Source organism: Lingula anatina, chromosome 1, assembly GCF_051362555.1.
Source record: "Lingula anatina isolate TDL-2025a chromosome 1, LinAna3.0, whole genome shotgun sequence".
Taxonomy (NCBI): Eukaryota; Metazoa; Brachiopoda; class Lingulata; order Lingulida; family Lingulidae; genus Lingula; species Lingula anatina.
The window spans coordinates 43,536,217-43,560,605 of record NC_141767.1 but is presented as its reverse complement, the minus strand read 5'-3'; the positions used below and the strand labels follow the sequence as shown (position 1 = coordinate 43,560,605).

The 24,389-nt window shown below is 34.5% G+C and overlaps 1 protein-coding gene across 13 annotated transcripts; it reads left to right on the top strand.

Annotated features, from left to right (window-relative positions):
• The first annotated feature begins 997 nt into the window (after window positions 1-997).
• Window positions 998-23,899, top strand: LOC106173017 (cAMP-dependent protein kinase catalytic subunit 1). 13 transcript variants are annotated; one of them, XM_024074460.2, is made up of 12 exons: window positions 998-1,159; window positions 2,892-3,063; window positions 12,129-12,190; window positions 12,570-12,698; window positions 12,939-13,037; window positions 14,291-14,373; window positions 16,858-16,984; window positions 18,768-18,863; window positions 19,942-20,064; window positions 20,411-20,575; window positions 21,403-21,553; window positions 22,190-23,899. In XM_024074460.2, exons 2-11 carry the CDS (start codon window positions 2,916-2,918, stop codon window positions 21,547-21,549), a joined length of 1,179 nt encoding a protein of 392 aa, XP_023930228.1. In that variant the 5' UTR covers window positions 998-1,159; window positions 2,892-2,915; the 3' UTR covers window positions 21,550-21,553; window positions 22,190-23,899. The 13 variants fall into 13 exon arrangements, with proteins under 13 accessions (XP_023930228.1, XP_023930224.2, XP_023930225.2 ...); XM_024074456.2 differs by lacking the exons at window positions 998-1,159; window positions 16,858-16,984 and adding exons at window positions 1,330-1,451; window positions 16,313-16,439; XM_024074457.2 differs by lacking the exons at window positions 998-1,159; window positions 16,858-16,984 and adding exons at window positions 1,334-1,451; window positions 16,572-16,698.
• Window positions 23,900-24,389: the final 490 nt, after the last annotated feature.

Sequence of the window (24,389 nt, the reverse complement as noted above, 5' to 3'; positions counted from 1 at the left end):
AACGTACTTTTAGAAAATTCTGAAAAATTACAGATGCATTTGCGGTAATCAAAAGATCGTTTTAAAAGATAAATTGCTTTTAAGTAATATCCCATCCCATTATGAGATCCAAACAAATAAAGTACATTTGAAACTACAGTTTGTAGAAAGTAACCGATTGACTCGGGTTACTGATCAAAACTAATACACTGGTATCACTGCCAGACGCGCCAGTTTAAACGTCTCTTACACACAAATGTACTTTAAAAGCACGTAAACGATAGACTTAATTACGTTAAAAAGGTTTATCATTTGTTGTGTAGTTCGTAAGCTGTAACTTTACATTAAAACAATTGAGCGAAAGCCGTTTTATTAGGAATTTACCATGGAAGTACAACAGTTGTACTTTCATGGTCTTTTCTAAGCTGATATCGTGACCCGGTGGTAGGTGTTTTGTATAGTTTCAGATTTCCATTTTTTACATCTTAGTTTCACAAACGAATTATGGACAAGTGCACATGTATAAAGGAGATCAACCCGTATGTTTGTTAAATTTACGGAATTTACATCGCCAGCTGTCTGTTTTTGTCTGTTATAGTACCAATTAGCGTAGGCTAGTCCTCTCACTTGTTTATATATGTGATATTGGTTTGCCGAACTTTCCACATTCCTTGTGTTTTTAGCAGCAAAGTTTTATTAAAGTCTAAGGGACACTGGACATGACCCATGTAACCTGGTAAATAAAAGAGGATGATTAAATGTCCTATCTATATCAAGGTTGACGTACAAGCCTCGGGGTACAAACCGTGACAAACAACCTCACCGCACACCAAACGGATAAGACGGACTTCGTCATTGTTGACGTGCTGTCTGTTGACGTTATATCTCCAATGGTTTCAAAATCAATTTCCTGAATTGTTAAGTTTTACATTTGCTTTTTGAATAAACTGAAATGCAACATATCTGCGTCAAAAAATTGCTACAGATGAATTTTGATGTCAGCTTTGAGCTGTTGAAGAGGGTAGACAGCTGGAGGCTGAGGCATACCGTTGCCCTACTTCTAAATTAAAGTGTCGCTCTCCCGTGTTCCGCACCTATGCACCGAAATAGAACACAAGAGTGTGAAAGATACCCCGCATAAAGGAACCCACTTTCAGCTGGACCTTCAACTTTTCACTAGGTATGTATGAAAATGTCAGGTAGCTTTCTTACTAAGATGTAGGGATGGTTCATATAAATGGGAACTAATGTTGTTCATCTTTACCAAGAGGCTTGCCCTCCAATATGTATAGATAGTTCTAAGTATAAACGCTAGATTTCGCTTCTAGGCCTAATTAATAAGTGTGTCCTAGATTGCACGATTTAATATGCGGTCCATATGCCACATATCCGGGCTCCTCTTCCAGTAATTTTATGGGTTTTGTGCCCATATGATATTTGGTGAAAGTCTTTCTTTTGGGCGTAGTATAAGGGTAAGTGTGCCGTTTTTTACTGTGGTATTTAATCCGGACCCTTTTATCCAAACTGAATTTTGTGAGCGTCCGAGGATGTGTATTGCACTTGGTGATAAGTTTTGGTGAACGTTCTTAGAGGCAATGGGAAACTTGCAGAAGTGTTTTGGTATACATTCTGAAAATTTGTAAATTCATACTCTTAGAGATCGGACTCTTTCTTCCTACCTGCCCCCTTTCAGCCTACCGCGTTCGATAATCTGTTTTCATAAAGATTTCATGGATAGTATAAACCTTTTTTAATGTAAGTTGAGACCATAAAAACGTCTAAAGATCCAGTTTATATACATGTCTTCGACTTCTACTTAGCACCTTTATTTCCTCTCTGTAACAAGAAACAGATCATATGGTATCCACAGTACACAGCCCGTTCTAGTTTAAGTGGAGAAAAACAACGTGCCTCAGCACATGTATCTTAATACTATCTGTATGATATTCGTCTAAAAACGATGAGGTAACCTTTGTAATCCTGAGTGATCTTCTACACTCGATGTTGAACAGAAAATCTCACGAAACTGCTGATAAAGTGCTTACTCGCTTGCACGAGTAACGCGCACGCTATGTTAACCTCTCTGGTACAGCAATGACTGCGGTGTTTTTCAACATTTCTACCAAGTATCCAATTACTTTGTATACAGATCTGCAGTTACCATTTGGTTCACAGCCCGCGTAATGCATCGTGCATATCACACGTAAGACGCTAAACACTGTGAAGATGTATAGTACAAATATTTACGTTACCATCCCGAGCATTCCCTTTGAAAATTAAACCAAAAACAGCCAAATATAAAAGGATATTGCCCAAGACCTATCGCCTATTGTGAGATATAGTGTGTTCTTGTAGAGAAGGAAGAATTTTCATTTTGTCAGTGTTTGGTGCATTATCACTCTTATAAAAGTTTTGATAAAGATAGACCAACATCAAAGAATGACATTTTTCTGCGTCATACAAACTTATACATGTATAAATGATTTCAACTCCAGTTCCCCAGTTAGTGGTCCGTGCGTTGTGAAGTACGTTTATAAACTGACCATCACTGGGCATCATCCATTTTACGAAGAAAATGGGTTTTGTGGATGTTTCTTAATTAGATTTATGAACTGATGTCAGATAGTTCTCCATACTCTTTTAATCAAATGTTTCCCTCCAGACGAGCTCACATATGCAGCTTGTCCAATCACGTCATTGGGCCTCTGCCTTCAGCCAATGTTGTTTGACATGTTTTGAATATAGTACAGAGCTCGCCGTGTTTGCATTTTAACAAACTTACACTACCAGACCAGACAGACGTCATGGAAGAAAATCACATCCGCCAGTAGTCCTGTCAGGATCTAGATAAGAGTAGAAAACACAAGCTTGGATTATTTCAAATGAGACGTTGTACGAATTTATAATTCCAGGAAAGCCCCAGTAGCCACCTCCACATGGCCATGGCCGCGGACCACGGTGGAGGACAACCCAAGAAAGTGACCGATATATTTCGGAACTTTTTTGGATCTCCAAAGAATAGCCCGAGTACTTCAGAAAAGTACGCAGTTCTCGGAGAGAGAGTCCGCCTGTGGAATGATTTTTGTGAGTACATGTATGAATTGTGTCGGTGCGTATCATGCTAAATTAATATGCTTCGTGTTGAAGTATTTCGGGAAATACATTTCTGTTAAATACAGTGCGATAGAATGCATCCTTTAATCTATCAAAGTTTGTTAGGCACCAAATATAATAATGTAGTTTGGAAAATAGAAAAGTTTGGCTTCACCATAGAGTAAGTTTTACCACAGCAATTAAGAGGAACAGACTAATTATGACATTGTTTTAACGTCATAATGATCATCTCTGTAGCCAATGCCACTCCAGATTTACACTGTAAATGCATGCAATTAATTCCCCAGGACCTATTAGTTGGTGCTATTGACGACGAAAACTGGCGGCTGTATGGTCGTTAGCGAGATTGTGTGCGCCTCGTCGCTATAAAAAAGTAATTGTATCTCATTAGCAGTTGCAACTTGTGCAAGATAATCAGTAATATCCTTATCACGTGCACGAAAATATGACGAAGGCTTCAACGGAATTACACATGTATTTATGCCAGAGTGTTGCTTGGGTGTATCTTTAGGCCAGGCAAAACGTGTGAGTCAACAGATTGATCACTAGCTTGTCAAATTTTTTGTAAATCTTCCAGTTATTGACTTGAGTTTTTTGTTTTATATAGGCTCATATTCACTAGGCGATTTGTGACCGATAGGAACCGAAAGCGAAACTAATTTTACTTTTCAATTTGATATGCTTTCAAAATCTATATATTTTTGGCTTTACGCTGGTACACATATAGATTGAGCCCTTAAGGAATTCAAAGTGATATATATATATATATATATATATATATATATATATATATATATATATATATATATATATTGCATCGATACAATGTAAGTTTATCCTCAAACGGCTTCGAATTCAAACCGATTAAAAATTGGTTTTATTTTTGTATTTTTCTTTTAGAAGGCTTTTCTATAAGAGACCTCTGTGAATCCGAAATTGAAATTTCTTACTATGTCAGTGATGGACATTTCCAAACAAGTTGTGTAGAGTTGGGTACTTAAGAAGCCATATTAATTCTTGATTGTTTTGAACTGTAAGAGAGATTTTTACTGTTGCGTTCGCTGGCGTCTTACGTCGGTGTACATGTACGTTTTAACCGAGATATGATAAGGCGGGTAATTTGGGACCTATATAAAAGTTGGAGAGTTTGACGTCATCTTCTCAGTATGGATCCAAAAGGATATGTGTACAAGGAAATGTTATACACGTACGGTTAGTTTAGGGTCAGGCACCCTGCACACTACTAGTATAAACTAATTCAACGAGGTCCGTACTTAAAAGCAAAACACTCAAGCTATGGTGAGCATAGTAATGTCGACGTTGCTCCAAACTTGAAACTAGTTAATTTGTAGAATAGACGTCTGGGAACTCATAACAAAAATTTGCGTATGCTGAAAATATGTCGGGTTCTTTTATACGTTAGTTTCAACGTTGTGTGTTTCCTCGTCTTGATGGACGCCAACATTAGCATACTTCCCATACAAGACGCAGTGCTATATGCAACGTTTATATAGTCAGTATTGCCTAAAAACGGCAATTTTTAAATTAAAAACGACCCATCCCGTCCTTTTTTTTTTAATTTTTGATTATTAAGCTATCTATAGAAACCGAGTGGACTGCTACATGCTTTCCGTGCATTTTCACACAGAAATTCACTTTTTGAATAGAACTAGCAATTTCATTTATTTTCCAAAACATGTCTATAACATATCTTTAAAAAAATTAAGAATATTTATAATAAGAAAACCCTTATGTGTCCCTTTATTGTACCATGACAATTTCGCCTTTTTAAAATTTGTCGTCAAGGCATTGTTACCAGACGTGTTCATGTTTTCCAGATCAATTTTCTGAATTAACTTTTAGTCGAAAAATATATCATTGTTGTTTTTCGTCATTATGTGCCGACATGCATTTCGATTTTATTTTATTTATTTTTTTTTTACAAGGAGGGTCAGTGCTTCGGTGGCATATTTAAGTTTATGTCTAAGGCAAATCAGCCACAGAACCCTCTATATATTGAAAGAATTGATTTATGGTAATCATTTTGCATAAAACAGCAGTAATAGACTGGGTTCTTTGAACTAAATGATACAAAAGATATCTGAAAGATTGATATTTTTCACTAATTACTATGCCCTTCAAAGAATAGTAGAACTAGGACAAACCGCCAATGACACTTCCAGTACAAGACTCGGAACTCGGTAGTGGTGTGTTGCCTGCTGTTGCACAGCCAAGCATTCAGTCTCACCTAACGCATTTGTGCGAATACGATGGAATGGAAAAGATTCCTTCAGACAAACTTTAAAATACGTTCGTGCCGTGAATTTAAAAAAAAGCGATTGAAAAATTACATTTATCTAATATATATATATATATATATATATATATATATATATATATATATATATATATATATATATTGGGTTGGATGGGGGGCAGGGCAATAGGGGAACGGATAGAAATTACATTATAAAATAATTAATTCATCGGTGTTTTCTAATCCACAAGAAGTTCTATTAAACATGTAGAGCATTTAGACGAGATTTTTAATTTTTCTGTCGTCGTCTAATAGATGATAGTACACTTAATTCAGAGTAAGTTATATAAATTATGGACTCTTTCACAAAGACAAAATTGTCTCGTTTTCGTAAAAACTTTGTCTGAACCTTAAAACTTTTGACTGATTTTGACGTAAGAAGATGAAATTGATGTTATTCATAATGAACGGAAGAAAACGTTTAGTCGACACTGGTATCTTTATTTACATTGGCCTAATGTTTTCATCAGCGAAATCCCCTATCACTTATCAAAATAAAAATCGCCACGCCTAAAGTGCCCTGCACTTTTAATAGTTAACATTTTAGTTTTGCATAACATGTAATCATGCTGACTAATGCAGTGCTCTTGTCGATATGCACACGCTATCCCAGTATTCAGACGGGCCTGTGCTTAGAATCGCAAACAACTTACTTTTCAAAGGTGTTTTCTCAGTCGCGGGTTTATTTGTGGACACGCTCATTCATTTCCTTTCACTATTTTATCGCTGTGGGTTTACAAGTTTACCCATTCAGCATAAAGTAACTGCCGACCTTGGGGTAAAAGCATAATAGTGCAAACTTTTGCCCTTGCCTAACAAGTGAGGAGGAACTTATCGACCGAACGAAGGTGTTTGCGTATAGACGCAGGTCGTAAAGGTGCCTCTCTGTGATTTTGCTTCAAGGGTCCTACCCGGTGACACGTATTTTTATACCTCTCAACGACATCGACTCAGTTTCGCGAGATAACTGCTGCCCTTATCAGCGTGAAGTTCACTTGGGTTAGAGAGGATGTCACACTGAAGAGAATTAAAGTAAAGGCAATTAACAGACAAGGCGGACGACACTTTTAAGTTGTTGCTTGGGTTTCTATAACTGCGGTTTGGGCAATGCTAAGTTGGTAATGATTTGTGGACGATTAAGAATATACATCCATTGTTAGGACATTGAATATCAACGTGATTTATATGTATCAAGGTTGCTACAGCAGCAAGCAGGTCTTACAAGTTGTGTTGATTAGAGAAATATAACGTACATCTACCATGTTTAAACTTGGAAGCAAAAAGAAGGAAGAAAAGGAGCCAGCAGAGTTTTGTAAGTATAGTACATACATGTATATATGAAACAGTCACCAAACGGATTATTTCACATATACCCATTTGGTTACATAATATGCATATTGAAATTATTTACCGATCAGCATTGATAATTCATAAGTTTCATAAGTTGGTGTATTGTGGTTGCCCTTTGTTACTTTATTCTCTGGCCGTTTTGCTGCTTGCTTTCAGTGAATGTTTATTTGAGCGGCGTGATTTAATAGCACCCAGACTCTATTGTGTATACAAAAATGGTTTAGAGGATCTTAATTTCTTTTACATTTCCTCAGAACCAAAGTCGGTTCTTCCGACAGTGTTTCAATGTCAAAACGCCAAAAAATCGATCCCATATTACTTCGTCATAATTGGTTAATTCTTTGGAAAAAAGATGTTGATAAGACTGGAACGAAAAAGTCGGTGAAGGTCTTCCAATTTAGTCTACACAACATACCTGACAGCGAACCTCATTTAAAGGTTTACGTACGTAGAGAAAATCGGTGGATTAGAATGCCATTAGCCTTGTTAACAGGCACCTATCATCTATCATAGCTGTTGCTATTATAACTTTTTTCGTTATATTCTCTTTACCATTGCATTCATTTATATTAACATCATATGCACACTGTATATACAGTATGTATAGTGAACCGCCATATCTAGGTGGATATATGGTAACCCATGCATATCAAAAGCGATCTGTTGCCTTGGTCGTCCATAATTAATGTCTGCTCAATATATGTACTTGTATTAACCCACAGCGTTTTTATATCCAAATTTAGCATACACGCTTGTGATGGGACGATAGCGGTTTTTATTGCCATGAGACATGCTACATGTATATGGACGCACAACACTATCGCGATAAAACTGTATGTTTTATGGAGATAAGGCTTACATATCACTGTTTGACTGGACTTTAATCGGGCCTCTTCAGTCGTAATTGATTTCTGTTCACATGAAAAGTTAAGCCTATTTTGCACTTTGTCTACAAAGACGTAAACCTGAAAGTCTTTAGATACGGCGGGTTTGCAAATTTAATAAGGCCTATGAAAGGTCCTGTGAGAGTTATGTTAGTGTAGGTCTATCGCTTAGCATTGGTATTTGAAACGTTGTTGTATCCAGGCTGGTGCATTAATCTTTTCTTGGTTAAATGTTAAAAAGATGTTTAGGAGCTTCAGTTTTAAGAACTCTACGCTGCCCTTATATGTAGATGTCAATCAGCATCTATACAAGACGATATTTGATTTGTATTTTAACACGCTGTAATCAGCGTTGTTAATCATTTGGATTTTTTATTTGACTGTACACCTTGATATATACTGGCAATTAATAAAACAACAATTAATACACAAATAGTTAGATAATTATTGACGCTATGCTATAATAAGATGCTTGGTATAGGTCAGACTAATAGGCCTGTAGCTCTCAGTAATAAACAAATTCAATTATAATACGATTCCCATCATTCTGATCAGCCCATAATTGTAAATAATTTAATATAATAATGGATGAAGAATAAATACTAAAACACAACACAACATTACTTAAGTTCATGTTTGACAATGGGTTGAGATTGACGCACTATACTACGCGCTTATTCCCATGTTAATTTCTCCTGGTAAAAAAGTTAGCCTTGAGTCTGCCTTATTTGTTTACCAAAGGAATTCATAAAAGCAAATGCAAAATGGCAATCGCTAAACTAATATTTGCATAAATCGGTGGTGTTGAATATGAGGTGTTTTCACACCGTATATTCATAGGTGGGCCTTAGATTCATGTGATGTAAATGAAGGTAAATAGGCATATTCTTTTCTCAATAACATTTGGCGGACTCGCGGTGCATAACCTTGCTCATAGTAGGCCTACGTGTGGCTGAAAAGTGTTCCAAAATTTGTAATAGATAGGGACCTACGTCTTAAAATCAGTTCAAAGTAAGGTTGCCTGAAATACAACACAGATTATATATATTAATATTTTTAAAAATCTAATTTTGTTGGATTTAGTGGATAAGTAGGCCTATACCCTGTGCTAATTTCTTTTATTTGACATTCAGATTCCGATAATGTAGGCCTAGGCCTAAACAAGAGAACTTGTGCGCCTGTGCTTGTTTGGGAAACAAATTTCCGCTCCTAATAGGGCCTAAGTAGTAGGCCTAAGCCTAAAATTTTAGTTCGAGAAATAAGGATGACAAGATAATGACATGTGCTATAACCTAAAACAAATAGACCTTTAGATAAAAAGAAACACAAAAAATGTGAATAGGCCCTATTTTACCTATCAAGTAGGGCCTATAAAGTTTTGCTCAATGGAAATTACAGATAGGCCTACAAGGGCCTTATGAAACATATTGAAGTGTTACTTTGTATTTATCTCAAACTATATATAACTATGAAACTATAGGCCTACTTGAGATTTAGCCTTATGATTTAGGCCTACCTAATCGCGTCTAAATATGGCCTAAAGCTAATAAGAGGCTTTAATTGGCGCATGTCTTAATTCGCATTAGGTCTAGGCCTTCAAAATAGGCTACGCGAAAAGTATTTTGAGGCGCGCTCCTTTTCATCCCAGCGCATTTAGGCCTACCCTTTTGCAACTAAAATTGATTTCATGGTGCTACCAATAATTTCTACAGGGGCTGATCCAGGATTAGGCCTATTTGAAGGGGGGGGGGGGGTGGATGCGAAGCCTGAAGGGCCCCGAAAATTTGGAATTTTAGAAGGCGAACGCTGATTCAGCTAGTCAAGATTCTAATTACAAGAGGGGACCGTTAGCGTGATTATTTCAGAAATGAAAGGGGGGGGGTCGACGACACCCCCACGACACCCCCCTAAATCCGCCAATGATTTCTAGCCTGACAGACTTTTGAATTTAGGGCAATATTGCCATTAAAAAGGGATCCGAAATTTAGGGCTATTTTTATTTTATTTTTGTTTTATTATTAGGCCTATCATTAGGCCTATAATTTTTTACTATGATGGGTTTGCTACGACTAAAAATTTTAGCAGTGGGACAAAACTACAAACGTAGGATTAAGGTTAACTACCCCGTGTCTCGACTATTGTCAATGATATTCGAGCAAAATACTGTTTTAATGCAGTCCAGTGTTGATTTTTCGTGTCTGATGGGGCACCAAAAACCCAGCGAAATCGATAGATTTATCTGATAGTTGAGCTGGTATGATTGCATTTCTCTGCGACGATTGTGGTTGATGTGAACATTCCCATCCCATAATAGTTTACTCCGCCATTTTGTCAAAACAAAATAGTCCTATAAGAAAATGTGACTTTACGCTGATATTAGTCAATATATGACATGCAGAGATAAATGACCGTAACCGTTTGAATAAATGTTAAAATATATCAACATAATGAAAATGATCTTGAAAAAAAGAGAAAAGTGTTCGGCGCATGTGTATATGCTGTGTTGAAAGGTTGTTTGCCTATGTTACATGAAGACAAATTTTCTGCAGTTTGGGTCTAGATAGATAAATAACTGGGCGTTTCTTGTTGATTATACTATGGGTAATGCTCAGACAGCCAAGAAACTAGATCCAGCAGAAAATGGTAAGTTTCGATCGGTCGATTACTTTACATTTATGATCGTCTTAGGGATAAGCAATGCAGTCGCAGTCTTATTTGCTGTCATTGACAGTGCATCAGTACCACAAGTACTACTACTCCTGTTAATATCTCAATACCGTCGGTGTATGTTTTTTTCCACAATCTTTTGTATTGAACCGAAAGACAACTAAATCAAAATTTATAGTTCACATTTAGTAGATTACTACATACCTCGGACAGTGTGTCGTGAAATGTATAAAAATAATTTGTTAATCAATTGTAAAGGTGCATATCCATATTATTATCATGTGGATTGAATGTGTCGTCGGTCATGATACTGAAGTAGTGTAAATTCAAACCCAAGTTCCGATGGATAAGACAGTCTGTTCTGTTTAATGCATCAAACATGTACATAAATAATATTCTGGTGTAGCATTTACAAGGAGCTAACTTCTGCAAGCAGGGGTAGAAAAAAGGGGAAAAGAAAACTTCTGTAGCGTGTAGCTTTAAATGTGGCATAACATGATCATCAAGAACATGTAGCTCCAAAACTGATTGAAATTCTGTGAAGGGTATGTTCCTTGTGTTGCTTTTATCTGCATTATTTCATAACTAAAGCCGCTTTATGGAATAAATGTATCTGGATAATAATTGCCTGTTGTTAATGAGATTGATGAACCAGAAAGATTCCTTAAGGTTTCTGTGTACTTTTTTGAAAACTATCCAAAACAAACATTTTATCATAGATGTAACTTGCAGCATTCCTTTATTGTCCTTTTTAATCTGAATCAGATTGAATTATGTGATGTTAGGTATTCAAAATGTATATCATTGATGGTTAACAAATATTCATTTTTGTGAGTTGATGATTTAATTTTTCAACTTTGATGTATTCAAAATGTTATTGGCTATTTCTTAAATGTTACTCATCAAGAGCATATTTAAGTTGAATATATTTAGGTAAATTTGCATGATATTTGTTGTTGATGTATAGGAGATCTTATTTGACTCACTATACCCAACTCCTGATATGTACATACATACGTCCAGATGGTGTTGTACATTTGTTTTTAGTCTTTTTTCATCACTCTTCATTTTTGTACAGATAATGAGCAAGGGGCAATTACTCAATATTTCATTGTTCTGCAGATGTACAAATGTGTGTTATGATTCACATGTAGCTGTTAAGAGATTTTTCATGCACCAGAACTATTGAATACAATCTATTGCACCAGTTTAATCCATCATTAACCCTGAATAAATACCAGCATTTTAGCGATCCCAACATAATATTTTAATGATATCCTATATTTGAGTACAGATTTTATCATAATGAAATTATTGATTTATACTTAGATATTAGAAAATTGCATTTGTGTATATGTAATATAGAAAGGTGCGAAAGAGCTTCTTTACATGGGAAGCTGAAATTTGTAAGTAGTCAAGGCCAAAATTAGAAATTCAATGATTCATTCAGTTCTATTTATAGCTGAGTAAATAAAACCATCTGTGTATACTTCAGTGGTGGACCAGTAGATTTATGTAGCATACTTATGCTGTGCAGCCAGCACCCAAAAATGGCTGTTGTTTACTAAACAGAAAATTGCACAGAAAAATATCATTCCACTTTATAAACAAGGAAGTGTACATAATCAGTTACATTTAAAAACACTCCTGTCTAACATATCATATGCCAAGAAAGATTGATTAAAGGAGGCTATTTCTTATATATTAAATCACAGTACACCTAGTTTTCTATGTCACATATTATGTTTGATTATTGGAGGCATTATAGGAAAAGTGTACAAGACTGCTAATTGACTGTTTTTCTCCTTATTTTACAGTCAAGGCCTTTTTGGCTCAGGCCAAAGCTGAATTCAGTGACAAATGGGAGAAACCTTCACAGGTAAGTTACCAAGTTCTTATTCTTGAACATGTTTTACCTTGCTGATGGAACTGTCTGGATATCCATGAACATAATTAGAAGACTGAATTACTAAAATGCTTTTTTTTATGTTTTGAAAGTTCTGTGTTTTACTCTTAGTAGTCCATGGACGCTTTTTTGAAATGCCAAAATGGAACTTTCATATCAATTTCAAATCTCTCCTCAATTCTGGACAACCTTTGTAAAACAGTACATAGTGAAAGAGTATATTTCTTTGAACTTGTCTTGCAAATGATATGACATTTCATAAACACACTAGGGTGATTATTGAGTCTGTGTTTATGAGTTTATTTTTAAGGCATGTAACATAAGATTCATGAATTTCTTATTCATTTTGTAGAATACAGCAGGTCTTGATGATTTTGAAAGAATCAAAACACTGGGCACAGGGTCCTTTGGACGTGTTATGCTAGTCCAACACAAACAGTCAAAGCAGTATTATGCTATGAAAATATTGGACAAACAGAAGGCGAGTTATTAATTGAAAGTTATTTAATTTTGAAAATGTTATATGTTTTTTTTCCTCTGGTAGTCTACATATTAGAAAATATCTGTGAAAATGTAACTTTATTCTCTGTATAGAATATGGTATTTAATTCCGATAATTTGTAATTACTAAAGACATTTGTTATATTTGGTCTTCCAGAGTCTGAAATGGCATTGTTTCTGGACTTGTGGTAATATTTCTCCTTTTCAATCAACTTTTCAGGTTGTCAAGTTAAAACAAGTGGAACATACCCTTAATGAAAAAAGGATATTACAAGCCGTTTCTTTTCCATTTCTTGTCAGTTTAGAATATCATTTCAAGGTGAGTGTCAATATTTTCACAATATTTGTACGGGCACCATGTCATAACATATACATAAACTGTAAGATGAATTTATTACAGCTTTATTGAAAATTATATTACCTCAGTCTGTTACTTTGAACCTGTACCAAGTGATAGCTCTGTTTAATGTGGAGTCTAATAACAGCCTTTTCACAATGAGTTTTATTGATTTTTCGGGATCCATTATCTTCATTGCCACCTTACATACATGCTCTAATTTTAGATTCAGCACAGAACTCTACATAGTCTTGCTTTATAAATAAACTTGAGTGACCAGGGTAATGTGCTGAAGATATTTTATCGATGTTTGTAAACTGCATAGGTTCAGCTTTTTTTTACTATATTGTCTGTTCACTGATAGTGCTTTGTTTTTGAAGACTGATTGCAGAAACTAGGTCATTTCCAGAAATTTCATTTGTTATCTGTTCTGTTGCCTGTTCTTGGAAAGGGGTTTAAAGCTCCAGGTTTAAAATTGCAAAAATGTGTAGGATCTCAGAAGGCTGTTATCTGGTAATGGTAATAGGTTTTGCACAGTAAACGATATACCTGAGGGAAAAAATATCTTCAGACTGAGAAACAGTTAAAGCAGTTTCTATTGAAGCCAAAATAAGAATTAATATTTTTAGTAAGTATGTTATTGATCAGTTGTTCCATAAACACTAGGAAATGATTCCCTTGAATTGTGCTTTTAAAAATTGTAACAATAGGCAAATTATTGAAAGTATGTAGAAAATAGACTTTCATTTAGAACAGAAGTGTGGCAAAGACCAACACTATGGTAATCCAACAACACTGTATAATTACAACTCATTATGAATGATATTGCACAGAAATTACTGTTGACTCCCTGTGCATCTCTCAGGCATATTATCATATTACTGAAATGCTATAATGTGAACCATCTTATGGCATAGATTGAGAGCAGATCAAAGAATCTCTAGAGACTGGATTCCATTGCCAAGTTACATATTTCTTAACTCTTGTGGCCACCATGCTATGAAATGTAGGCTACCATTTTTGAATGTTTATCACACAGGATGAAACGCAAGATGTATATATTAAAGCAATTTGTAATATGTAGTAGGGATGAAGATTTGGGAGCTACAGTTTATGTTCCTGTAACAGAAACTGTAATTTATAGTCAGGATTAATAGGGGATAAATATGAGTGAAACACATTTGAAATAGATTAATTTGGTAGTAGAATCTTCTAAAGTATTTTTTTTATCACAGGATAACTCCAATTTGTACATGGTTTTGGAATTTGTAACTGGCGGGGAAATGTTTTCACATCTAAGAAGAATTGGGAGATTTAGGTAGGTAACAAGTATTTAAAAAAAGCTTTTTTTCTATAATTTTTTTATTTTTTATTTCATTTATCAACTATTAAGATATATCAAAATTTTAAGTGAAAAATTGGTCATTTATCAGCCAATAAATTGTTTATTATTTAGTGGATAAATACCCCCAATAAGCATTTGTATTATGTAACACAATCCAAGGGAGACCATTGGTTAAACTAGTGAAATTATTTCTTGTTAAAACCCCTGTATGTGTATGCATTCTGTCCTTGAACTAGTGCAGATGCCTTACTGGCTCAAGAAGTTATATTTTTCTCTTTTGCAATTATTGTGGCATTTAACAGTATGGAAGCTTTAAATGATTTACAGTTATGAAGTGAAAGTTTTGCTGCTGCTACTTATAAATTTTGTTTGGGAAATTTATTTTAAAAAAGCATTCTTTTTTTAGTTTTATTTTTGTAAAAAATGATTTTGCATATTGCTTTTGAGAAAAGCATTAATTGCAATATTATATACAATAATATTGTGTGTGGGTTTTTAAAATTATTTTATATTGTCTATATCTTTTTGCAAGTGAGGAAGGGAGGGGTACATAAATATTTATTTGCAGACACTGTGTGTGTCTGTATATATATTCTGCTCTGTGTCTGTACGTGCCGTCTCTGTTGCCATCCAACATGTTCATTGTTCATTCTGTAACAGCCAAACTTCTCTTTTCTTTAAATGAAAAGTTGTTTACTGAAATGTGCCTGTTCTTAAATAATAAATATTAAAGTACAGCAGTGGCGTTTTTCTGTTAAGTGTCTGTATATTTGCCAGTTTTGCTGTCTGGTTCTTTTATTTGGAGCACATTATAATTTTACATAGTGTTGTCTTCTGAAATTTATATCAGATCATACTGTGAAGAGAAAAGATCCTAATATTGTATGATAACAATGTAATGAATGTATGATAAGAGGTTCAATCATCAAATTGTATACCCAAATTTGTAAATTATATCATGCTGATTTTTCGAGAATGCATGCTGTAGAAAACTCCTAAAGTAGTAAATGCTAGGGAAATTTTATTATTTATTTATTTATTTATTTGATTTAGATGTTTCTGTAGCAAAAGAAGAAAAATTATATATCAATCAGTCTTTGAATGTTTTAACTAATGTAGCAGTAGTATCAGAAGTGGCCCTGTTTGTATGCATTTTGTTTGTTCTTACTTAAGGTTGAATCCAACCATGATGTTGTGAGGTAGCATATTTGATTGCATTAGTATCATTGAGTAATTTTAAAAATTGACAGTGGGCATATCCTTGTTGGTTGATGCATATGTTAGTTATCCTTTTCAGTCGGGATCATTCATGGAGAATTAAGTGAAACAATGTACAAAAATAAGAAAGGGGTAGTAACATAAAATGTAATATATTTTGTGTGATATGAGAAAACTGTGATGGTGGTGCGCAATTAATAACACCTTGAACCTTGAAATAAGTGATTCTGCAAAATTGGTGCCTATTGGGATTAGCAATAGGAGAGCAAAATTAAGAAAGAAATTTGTTTAGAGGTAATTTGCAAATAATCCAAAACCATTAAACAGTATGGACATAAATATGTCCATATTTCAAAGTTTGCTGTTGAAGAAAATTTTGCACAATATCTATAACTATTTAACATAGCCTTTATAGCAGTAGGAGTTGATTTTGGTCAGTTTAACATGGTTTTGAATTTGCTTATTGTTTCAAATTCAAAGATGTACCCATATTGAATGTGTAGTATATGTAGTAAAATAATCGCTTTTGTAGACCTTGCTTTTGGGGCTGAGGTTTTTCTCATTCTGTGCATGCTTTTGTAAAATTCTTAACATTATCTGTCTAGAATTGATGTAACCTCCGTAGTTTTTGTATGCTCTTTTCTGCCTGTGTGTATTATGTTTATATGTGGACTTTTAATCTATTTTTGCTCAGTGAGTCTCACTCAAGGTTCTACGCTTCACAAATAGTGCTGGCCTTTGAATATCTGCACGCCCTAGATCTTGTATACAGAGACCTTAAGCCAGAAAATATACTTATTGACTCATCCGGCTGGCTAAAAGTAAGTAGGGTTATAACCAATGTTGGAGCATTAACGGGGTCTGTGAAGACCTTGTGTTTGTCCTGTGCTGTCCATTTCCTGTTTGTCCTTTATGTTACTAACCTGTATAAATATTTCTTTTCTTTGCTATAGCGAACCACATGCAAGGTTTTATGCTGCACAAATCGTATTGGCCTTTGAATACCTCCATTATCTAGATCTTGTTTATCGAGATCTCAAACCAGAGAATTTACTTATTGATTCAATGGGGTACATCAAAGTAAGTAAATGTGCACGCTGCCACCACCTCCACTGACAGTTCTACTACTACCACCACCATGACCATGATTGTGGACTGTTTGAGCACCTTTTGTCGTGTTGTTTAATGGTAACCCTAATGAACATCACCATATATTATGTGTTTTCCTTTCCTCCACAGCGAACCCCATTCCAGGTTTTATGCTGCACAAATTGTGTTGGTCTTGGAATACTTGCATCATTTGGATATAATGTACCGAGATTTAAAACCCGAGAACTTGCTCATTGATTCAACGGGGTACCTAAAGGTATGATGTCAGTCATTAAATGTGGGATGTGCTGATACCACAGTCTTTTTATTTGTGCCTCTGTACTCTCCCTCTCTTTTTGTTTCTGCTGTTGGTTTTACTAGTGGAGCCTAAAATAATGCATCTCGGTGTACAGCTAACTGTATTCTGGTAAGGGGTCTGCTGAAAAGTGTGAAGTACTGTTATATAAATATATACATATAGATATATAAACAGTACACTGTGATGTGTATGCATGATCCCCTGTGGCGTTTTCTCCCTTCCCATTCCTCCTGTATTTACTTGAATTTGTGTCACTGTTGTCAACATAGATGTTGTTTGTGGTGGTTTTAATGTTTTAAAATGTACTTAATGCATGTAGAGCATGAAACTATATGTATCGTTATGTGGTGATGGATTTATCCAGAATGAAAATGCCTGCATATATACTTAAACTCTACATTGTTGCAGTGACACAAACTTGGCCCGTGTTCTTGGTTGATATGGGAATTTGGTTTACCAGAAATATTCATTTTACTCTGAACAGTAAAGTTGGTTGAAATATTGATTATGTTGCTTAGAGTGCACTTACTAAAAGCTGAGGCATTTGCAGCAGTGAGGTTTTAGCATCTTTTCAAGCCTTACTAATGATGTGGTAATAAATGTACATCCCTAGTCCTCACAATCCCGTAAAATATTTCCCTCTTCCCCAACATCCACTCCTGATATCTTTTATCATCTTTTGCCCTGGGGAGTCTTTGCTATTTTGAATAATGCATATAGATCAGAGAGACAACCAAATGATTACAGGAATAGCTTCTTGTCATATGTCCTTATCTTTATGCCACGGAAAGCCACTATTTTCCAAATGGTGAATGAAAAATCTATACGTTTGGGCTGAATTATTTGGACTAAATGGTCATCAAGCCTTCAACCTAAACATTATATCAGCTGAGAGTATTATTGACAGCCCTGTTGTCATTGCGGGCATACAGGAGTGGTTGTTTCTCTGAGAAATATGTTGTAGTGTCAAGATTTAATGTTGTTGTTATAGCTGTCAATGGTATAGTGATGTATATCTTTAACAATGTTTTATGCAGCACTGGGAAAGACTTGACCAAAAAAAAAAAAAAAAACGTCATTAAGTTTTGATCCTTCTTTTACCATTTTAACATGAGTGTACTTGTTCACTTTCTGGGCAATATAGTAGAAGCATGAACATAAAGATGCCTTGACTTAAGTGATCCTGTTCGTTCCAGTGCTGTGATCCCTGCTCAAATGTAAATGTCTGTACTTGTTATGTCTTATGTCTGTTTCAACTTTCCAACATCTGCCTTTCAGGTTTGAATTTCTTACATTGTTGCAGTGAAATATTGTTTTCAGGACATTTTCATTATTATTTACTCTGTACAGGTATAACTTACCAATACATTTTCTCATCATCTACTTGTCTGTGTGAAGGATCGTAAGGGGTGTCCTCTGGTGCTTGTGTGACATATTGGCAAAACTTTCCAACACTCTCACTTATTTCCAAGGAATTTCTATTGTATCTGTGCACTTGTTGGATTTGCTATTTAAAATATATAAATTAATGTGCTGAGTAACTTAAAATATTCAACTTTGATAAACTGTTGTTCTAATGGAATTATTAATTTTTTAAATAGTGATACTTGAGAACTGAGAAGTAAAGAGTGTAAAATTGTTGTGATAGTTAGATGTACTTATGTTTAAATGTGGATGTCTAATGTATTGAAGACTTATGTTATTTTTGTAATGGTTATGATGAATTGCCTCCTCACAAAAGGTAACAGATTTTGGATTCGCCAAGAGGGTGAAAGGCAGAACATGGACCCTTTGTGGAACACCAGAGTATCTAGCACCAGAAATTATTCTAAGCAAGGTAAAAAGATTTATTTTAATGAACTGATCTTTGTTACTTAAGGGGAGAACAACTGTTTGTTATAGTGAAAAAAACAAATGACGATTTTCCCATGCTTACCAATAGTTATTGAATCCATCCCAACATTCAAAGTTAGTCCATGTTTTTTTTCTTAAAAGCTTTTTTATAAATGATGCATGGAATATGTTTGTCATGTGAATATTAACAACTGACAGCTGAAGGTGTTTATTAGGAAGATATATAGGACTTCCATGTCTATTGATACTTGTTATATCCTTGCATCTGTTGGGATCACATCTCAAGAGTTCAATATGATATCACTGGTGTAATTTGGGTGCACATGTTAGCTGCCTTTGACTGTAGAAATCCCAATAGTCCCAACAGAGTAATGCATATGTATCATTTATTGATCCCTCTGCTATCTGTCTACTACTCTAGTTGCTAGATGAATCAACTCATTAATGCTGTGGGCAGTGTCAGTTTACTATTGGTATTTAAACTGTCAATATACTGGACTGCTGTTTACATTGCTTTTTATGGCAAGGGAGAATTTCCATATTGATGCCTCATAAGATATTGGCCCACTTGTCAATGAATATTGGCCTGTAACCTTTTGAATATTTGTGGGGATTTAAAGGGATAATAACTCTTCGTATGAAATCTGCATTTCACAATAAAAACATTGTGAGTGACTCATAAAAATATAATATATTCTGTTTTCCCACAAAAACGGCTGTTATAGCTATTATTCTGATATCTGAGCTTGTCTTTAGACCACGTGACCTCCATTGATGGCTATACTCTGTTAAAATCTCTTAAGAGATTTTAACAAAAAACCAAACTTTTTAGAAAAAAAACAGGGACTAACTTTGAATGTAAAAATGGATTCATTAACCATTGGTAAGTATGGGAAAATTGTTGTTTACTCCAGGAAAATTCATTTTTGGGCCGAAACGAAGAGTTATTATCACTTTAACAGTATCTTGAGTTCGTGTGCCCTTAAGTGTACATACATACCTCTGCCAAAATAAGAAAAACTATTTGTGATTAAGAAGTATATGTTTAACTTTTAATTTAGGGCTACAACAAAGCAGTTGACTGGTGGGCCCTAGGAGTTCTAGTCTATGAAATGGCAGCAGGTTACCCACCTTTCTTTGCAGACCAACCTATCCAAATCTATGAGAAAATTGTGTCAGGCAAGGTAAGATCAATGTTGGCTAGTAGCACATATTTTTGTAAATATACTTTTTAAAAAAATTAAGATGTTATTTCTTTCATCATCATTTTGAAGGTTTTCTAAATTGCTGTGGCAAACGAGACACCGTTGCCATCTTTATCCATGCATATAGTCTATGCCCTTTTGACACAATTCCATTTTTACTTCTTCTATTGTTATAAATATTACAAGCAATATATAAATGTATTTTGAAAACTTCTGTTTTAATTCCTGATCAAAATATAATATGGTTTGTTGCTTTATTCGTGTCTGTGTTTTTTATTTTATTTTATTTTTTTAATCACAAGTTTGTTTCTTTCCCCCTCTCCAGGTGAGGTTCCCATCCCACTTCAGTTCAGATTTGAAAGATCTACTGCGGAATTTACTTCAAGTTGACTTGACCAAGCGCTATGGAAATCTGAAGAATGGTGTAAATGATATCAAGAACCACAAATGGTTTGCCACAACAGACTGGATTGCCATTTATCAAAAGAAGGTAGTGACATTAGAATTCTGTTTTGGTTATCTAGTTGGCAAATAGTGAAGTGTTTGATTAACCTATATGATGTAGTTACTATCTAATCAAGCAAACATTGACCTCATTTGTCTCTTAAAGTAAAGAGAGCAAAGTCTGAAAGTGCCCTTCATGTTATTGATTCTTAGTATTTTTGAATTGGTGCTTGTAAAGTGAATATGAACAGTTGTAGAATATGATTATGAGCTTAGATATTAAGCATTTTGCATTGAGTCATTGTATCAAATACTTTTGTAACATTTTGTTCACTCACAACAAATTTGTAGGATAATATCTGAGATACTGTGATACTATTGAGGTCTAACCCTCCAATACTGATATAGCAGGCTTAACTAGCTGATACAACTTTTCAAAAGAGAAGTGTCCTGTCTTCTGGAAGTAATTGGGATCTTAATGCTCTCAACATGGCTATACAAAACCTGGCTGTCCATTCCTTAATTTAGTATGTTTGCTGTTTGTTTGCAGCTTTCTTGGTAAATTGATAGACTCGGAACCACAAATAATGTCCATTGTTAAATTTAAAAACATAACACTGAAATGATGACCTGGCAGCCATGAGCTGAAATTGGATTCCCACTTGAATACAGTGAATGATTTCATCACTAATTTGGTAATGTCTGTTGGCCAGTATATTGACAGGAAACTTTTCACAGTACAAATATTTTCTCTAAGTCACTATGTTATTTTCTGTGGGCTTATGGGCATAAAAATTTGGCAGGATGAAGTTTGCATGGTCTTAGCAACTATTTTTCTGACCTTATGTATGTGTGTTCTCTTTCACAAATCAGGAAAAAGTTCCTTATAAACCTGAAAGAGTAAATTTGGAAGGTCCAAAGGAGCTTGTGGCAAAGAATTTTGATGATTATGAGGAAGACCGTAAACTTTTCAAGATAGCAGTCGAAGAAAATTATCCTGAAGTGTTTGAGGATTTCTAGAAAGGTTTCAAGTTTAACTTACCCCCATCCCCAATCTTCAAGCACTGCTAAATTGTTGGCATTTAATTATTTGAATCACAAAATCAAAATTTTCCTGTTCCAAAAAATTTGCAAAAATGCAAAAGCAAATAATAAAAAAAAAATTCTGCTTAATTTTCAATTTCCATCATTCTGTGATCTAAGTATGATATTTTTTGTTCAAGTGGAATGATTTTCTTCTTGCTGCAGCTGTTGATAATGAATTCTGTTGCTCATAAATTTTACAGGAGATTTATCTGGTGCATGGTTGCATTTCTTCTTCATCAACTTGGTTTTTGCCTTTTTTTACTGAAATAAATATAAATCACAGGTGCTAATAAATATGGGGTCTTCAGAGCTTTCAAGCAATATCAAATCTCTTGCACACTAACATTCTTGATTGCTGAAATTATCCCTAGCTTTCTATTCTATGTTTTTATTCTTAATATGCTGACTCAACGTTGGCTCTTTTTTTTTTTTTTTTAAGAAGAAATGTCATCTGTCTGACATCATTGAACTTGACTTTGTTTTTCCTCTATACGTTTTAACCAAACAATGAAGATAATTTGAAAGTATTCAGTATCATTTTTTGTATGAAAACACATTTTGATTTTCTTTTTAGGTTGAAGCACCTTTCATTCCCAAGTGCAAAGGTCCAGGGGATGCTAGTAATTTTGATGATTATGAGGAGGAACCACTTAGGATTTCTTCGACGGAGAAATGTGCAAAGGAGTTTGCAGACTTTTAGACAATTAATTTGATGGGAAAAAATTACAGATTGTAGTATCTTTCTTGTCATGCACCTTACACTGACTGTCACCTGGCATTATTGTGATGACCTGATGGTGATGCACCAGTTATTGACTTTCTCTACGAAGGTGCAATATTTTCTTCAGAGTAATTTGATCTGGAATGTTCCCTGATAAATTTTACAGAAAGGCGGCCTAAATGTGAAAGATAGAGGTGGTAGGTTGTTGTTGATTTCTGCTGAAATTTCTGTCCAGATGTGCATGTGAGCTGTTACAATTTACACCATTTACAGTAGCCTTGCTGCTAATATCAGTGAGAAATTTCCTTCTCCCCTAAGCAATTAGATGTAAAATCATTTCTGTCTAAAAATAAATCGGAAATATCTAGTATTCAAGAATACCTCAGGTGAGAATCTGTCTTTAAAAGGCATTTGCACATTTTCAAGAAATATATATGTATACAGTCATAATATATAAACCTAGTGTTCAAGCCAAATAATAGACCACTCATCTTATTGAATCAATGTCATTTTTCCCTTCTTGTATAATGTGAATATGACACCCAAGACAAAGTTTTGGTAAATTCTAGGCAGATGAATCCAATAAATAGTCTAGACATTCGATTAAATGTTAATAAAATTTTTGATTGATAAGTTGTATACATGGAGCTATAAGTCTTACATATTGTTATAAGTTAAGTACAATCTCTTATGTTCACATTATTATTTTAGAATGAAAAATGAATAATTCAGTTTTCAAAGAAGAAAATGATAACAGTTTAGTTTTATACACCATACAAGATAGATATTATTTACTTAAATGTGAATTAGTAATAGACATAGTAGTAGTCTAATCAACTGGTGCCTAAATTGTTCTCCTTCATCCAAGGAGACCTCTGCGACTTACCAACAGCAGGAAAAAAGTTTATATAAGATGACCAAAGTAAAATGGTTAGAAATTATTGGTTGTGCATGTTATCTAGTCTCGATTTTTATGCTTGGTCTTTTGAAAAAAAATTAGTTGTCAGCTTTGTAAATACCGTAGTTTGAAAAAAAAAATGGTGTAAAACCATCAGTAAGGTTCAAATGTATATTTTATTGCTTTAACTATGTTGTAATACTTTCATTCATTTTTGTCAGGTCCCAGTTTTTTTCCTCCAAGCCAAAGGTTATACCACTGTTGTAATAGAACATACAAGGCTTCTAGGCACATGTATGTGGAGAACATTTTGAACAACAGTATGGTTCTTTTTATCAGTAGCCAAAATGTTCGTTGATAATTTCTCTTGCCAATTGAGCTATAGATAATGTTTTTCAAAAGCGTATTTAAGAAAAAGCTTGCTTTGCAGTGGTGGCAACCATAATGCCACTACATTTGTGCAGTCTTTTTTCTAATCATAAGGAGTGACGACATATATGAGGAAAGTTTTTAGTATAAAAGGGCTATTTGATGTGTGCTCACTCAGTGATGTTAATTGTATATTCTGTCAATATTGTTCTGATTAATTACAGTTAGTTGCCGTATTTACGGTAATATTCATGTATTACTTTTTAATGATGTCAATAAAATGTTTTATGAATGTATATTGTTCATCTTTGTATTCCTTGCAGGTTTACACTGACATATAGAGGACTCATAGGAAAAAGTAAAATCTCATAAAATGTAGAAAAACCATGAGGTGTCCACCATCGATTTATTGTAAATTAAACCTGTCTAAACGGCAATTTGTGAATATAACTGAAAAAATCCTAACCTTGTTTTTTGGTTTAGGACAGAGAGTAGGTTTTATGGAGTATATTTAAATATATACCCTCAGTAGACCCAAAAAGTAGTGGAAAATAATCCAAGTTAAAATGCCGAAAACTAGTATCGTTAATCATTCGCCAGGAACATTTTCATACTTCGGCCTCGTTTAAAATGTACCTTTTTGTCATGACATGATACGAAGAACGAGACTGCAATTTGGAGTATGACATTAAACGAGGTCACATTGGCTTCATAACCTCTAAAACTGTAAACGATAGTATGGACTATCTTTTCTTCTTTCGAGCATATAATTTTAATGCATATTAG

What these genes read in the sequence shown, in the direction of transcription:
- LOC106173017 (XM_024074456.2), top strand. Translation starts at nt 1,410, where the DNA reads ATGATATTTGGTGAAAGTCTTTCTTTTGGGCGTAGTATAAGG. An exon ending in AGAAGAATTGGGAGATTTAG is followed by an intron (nt 14,374 to 16,312) that starts GTAGGTAACAAG and finishes ATTTTTGCTCAG; the next exon opens with TGAGTCTCACTCAAGGTTCT. An exon ending in AGAAAATTGTGTCAGGCAAG is followed by an intron (nt 20,065 to 20,410) that starts GTAAGATCAATG and finishes CCCCCTCTCCAG; the next exon opens with GTGAGGTTCCCATCCCACTT.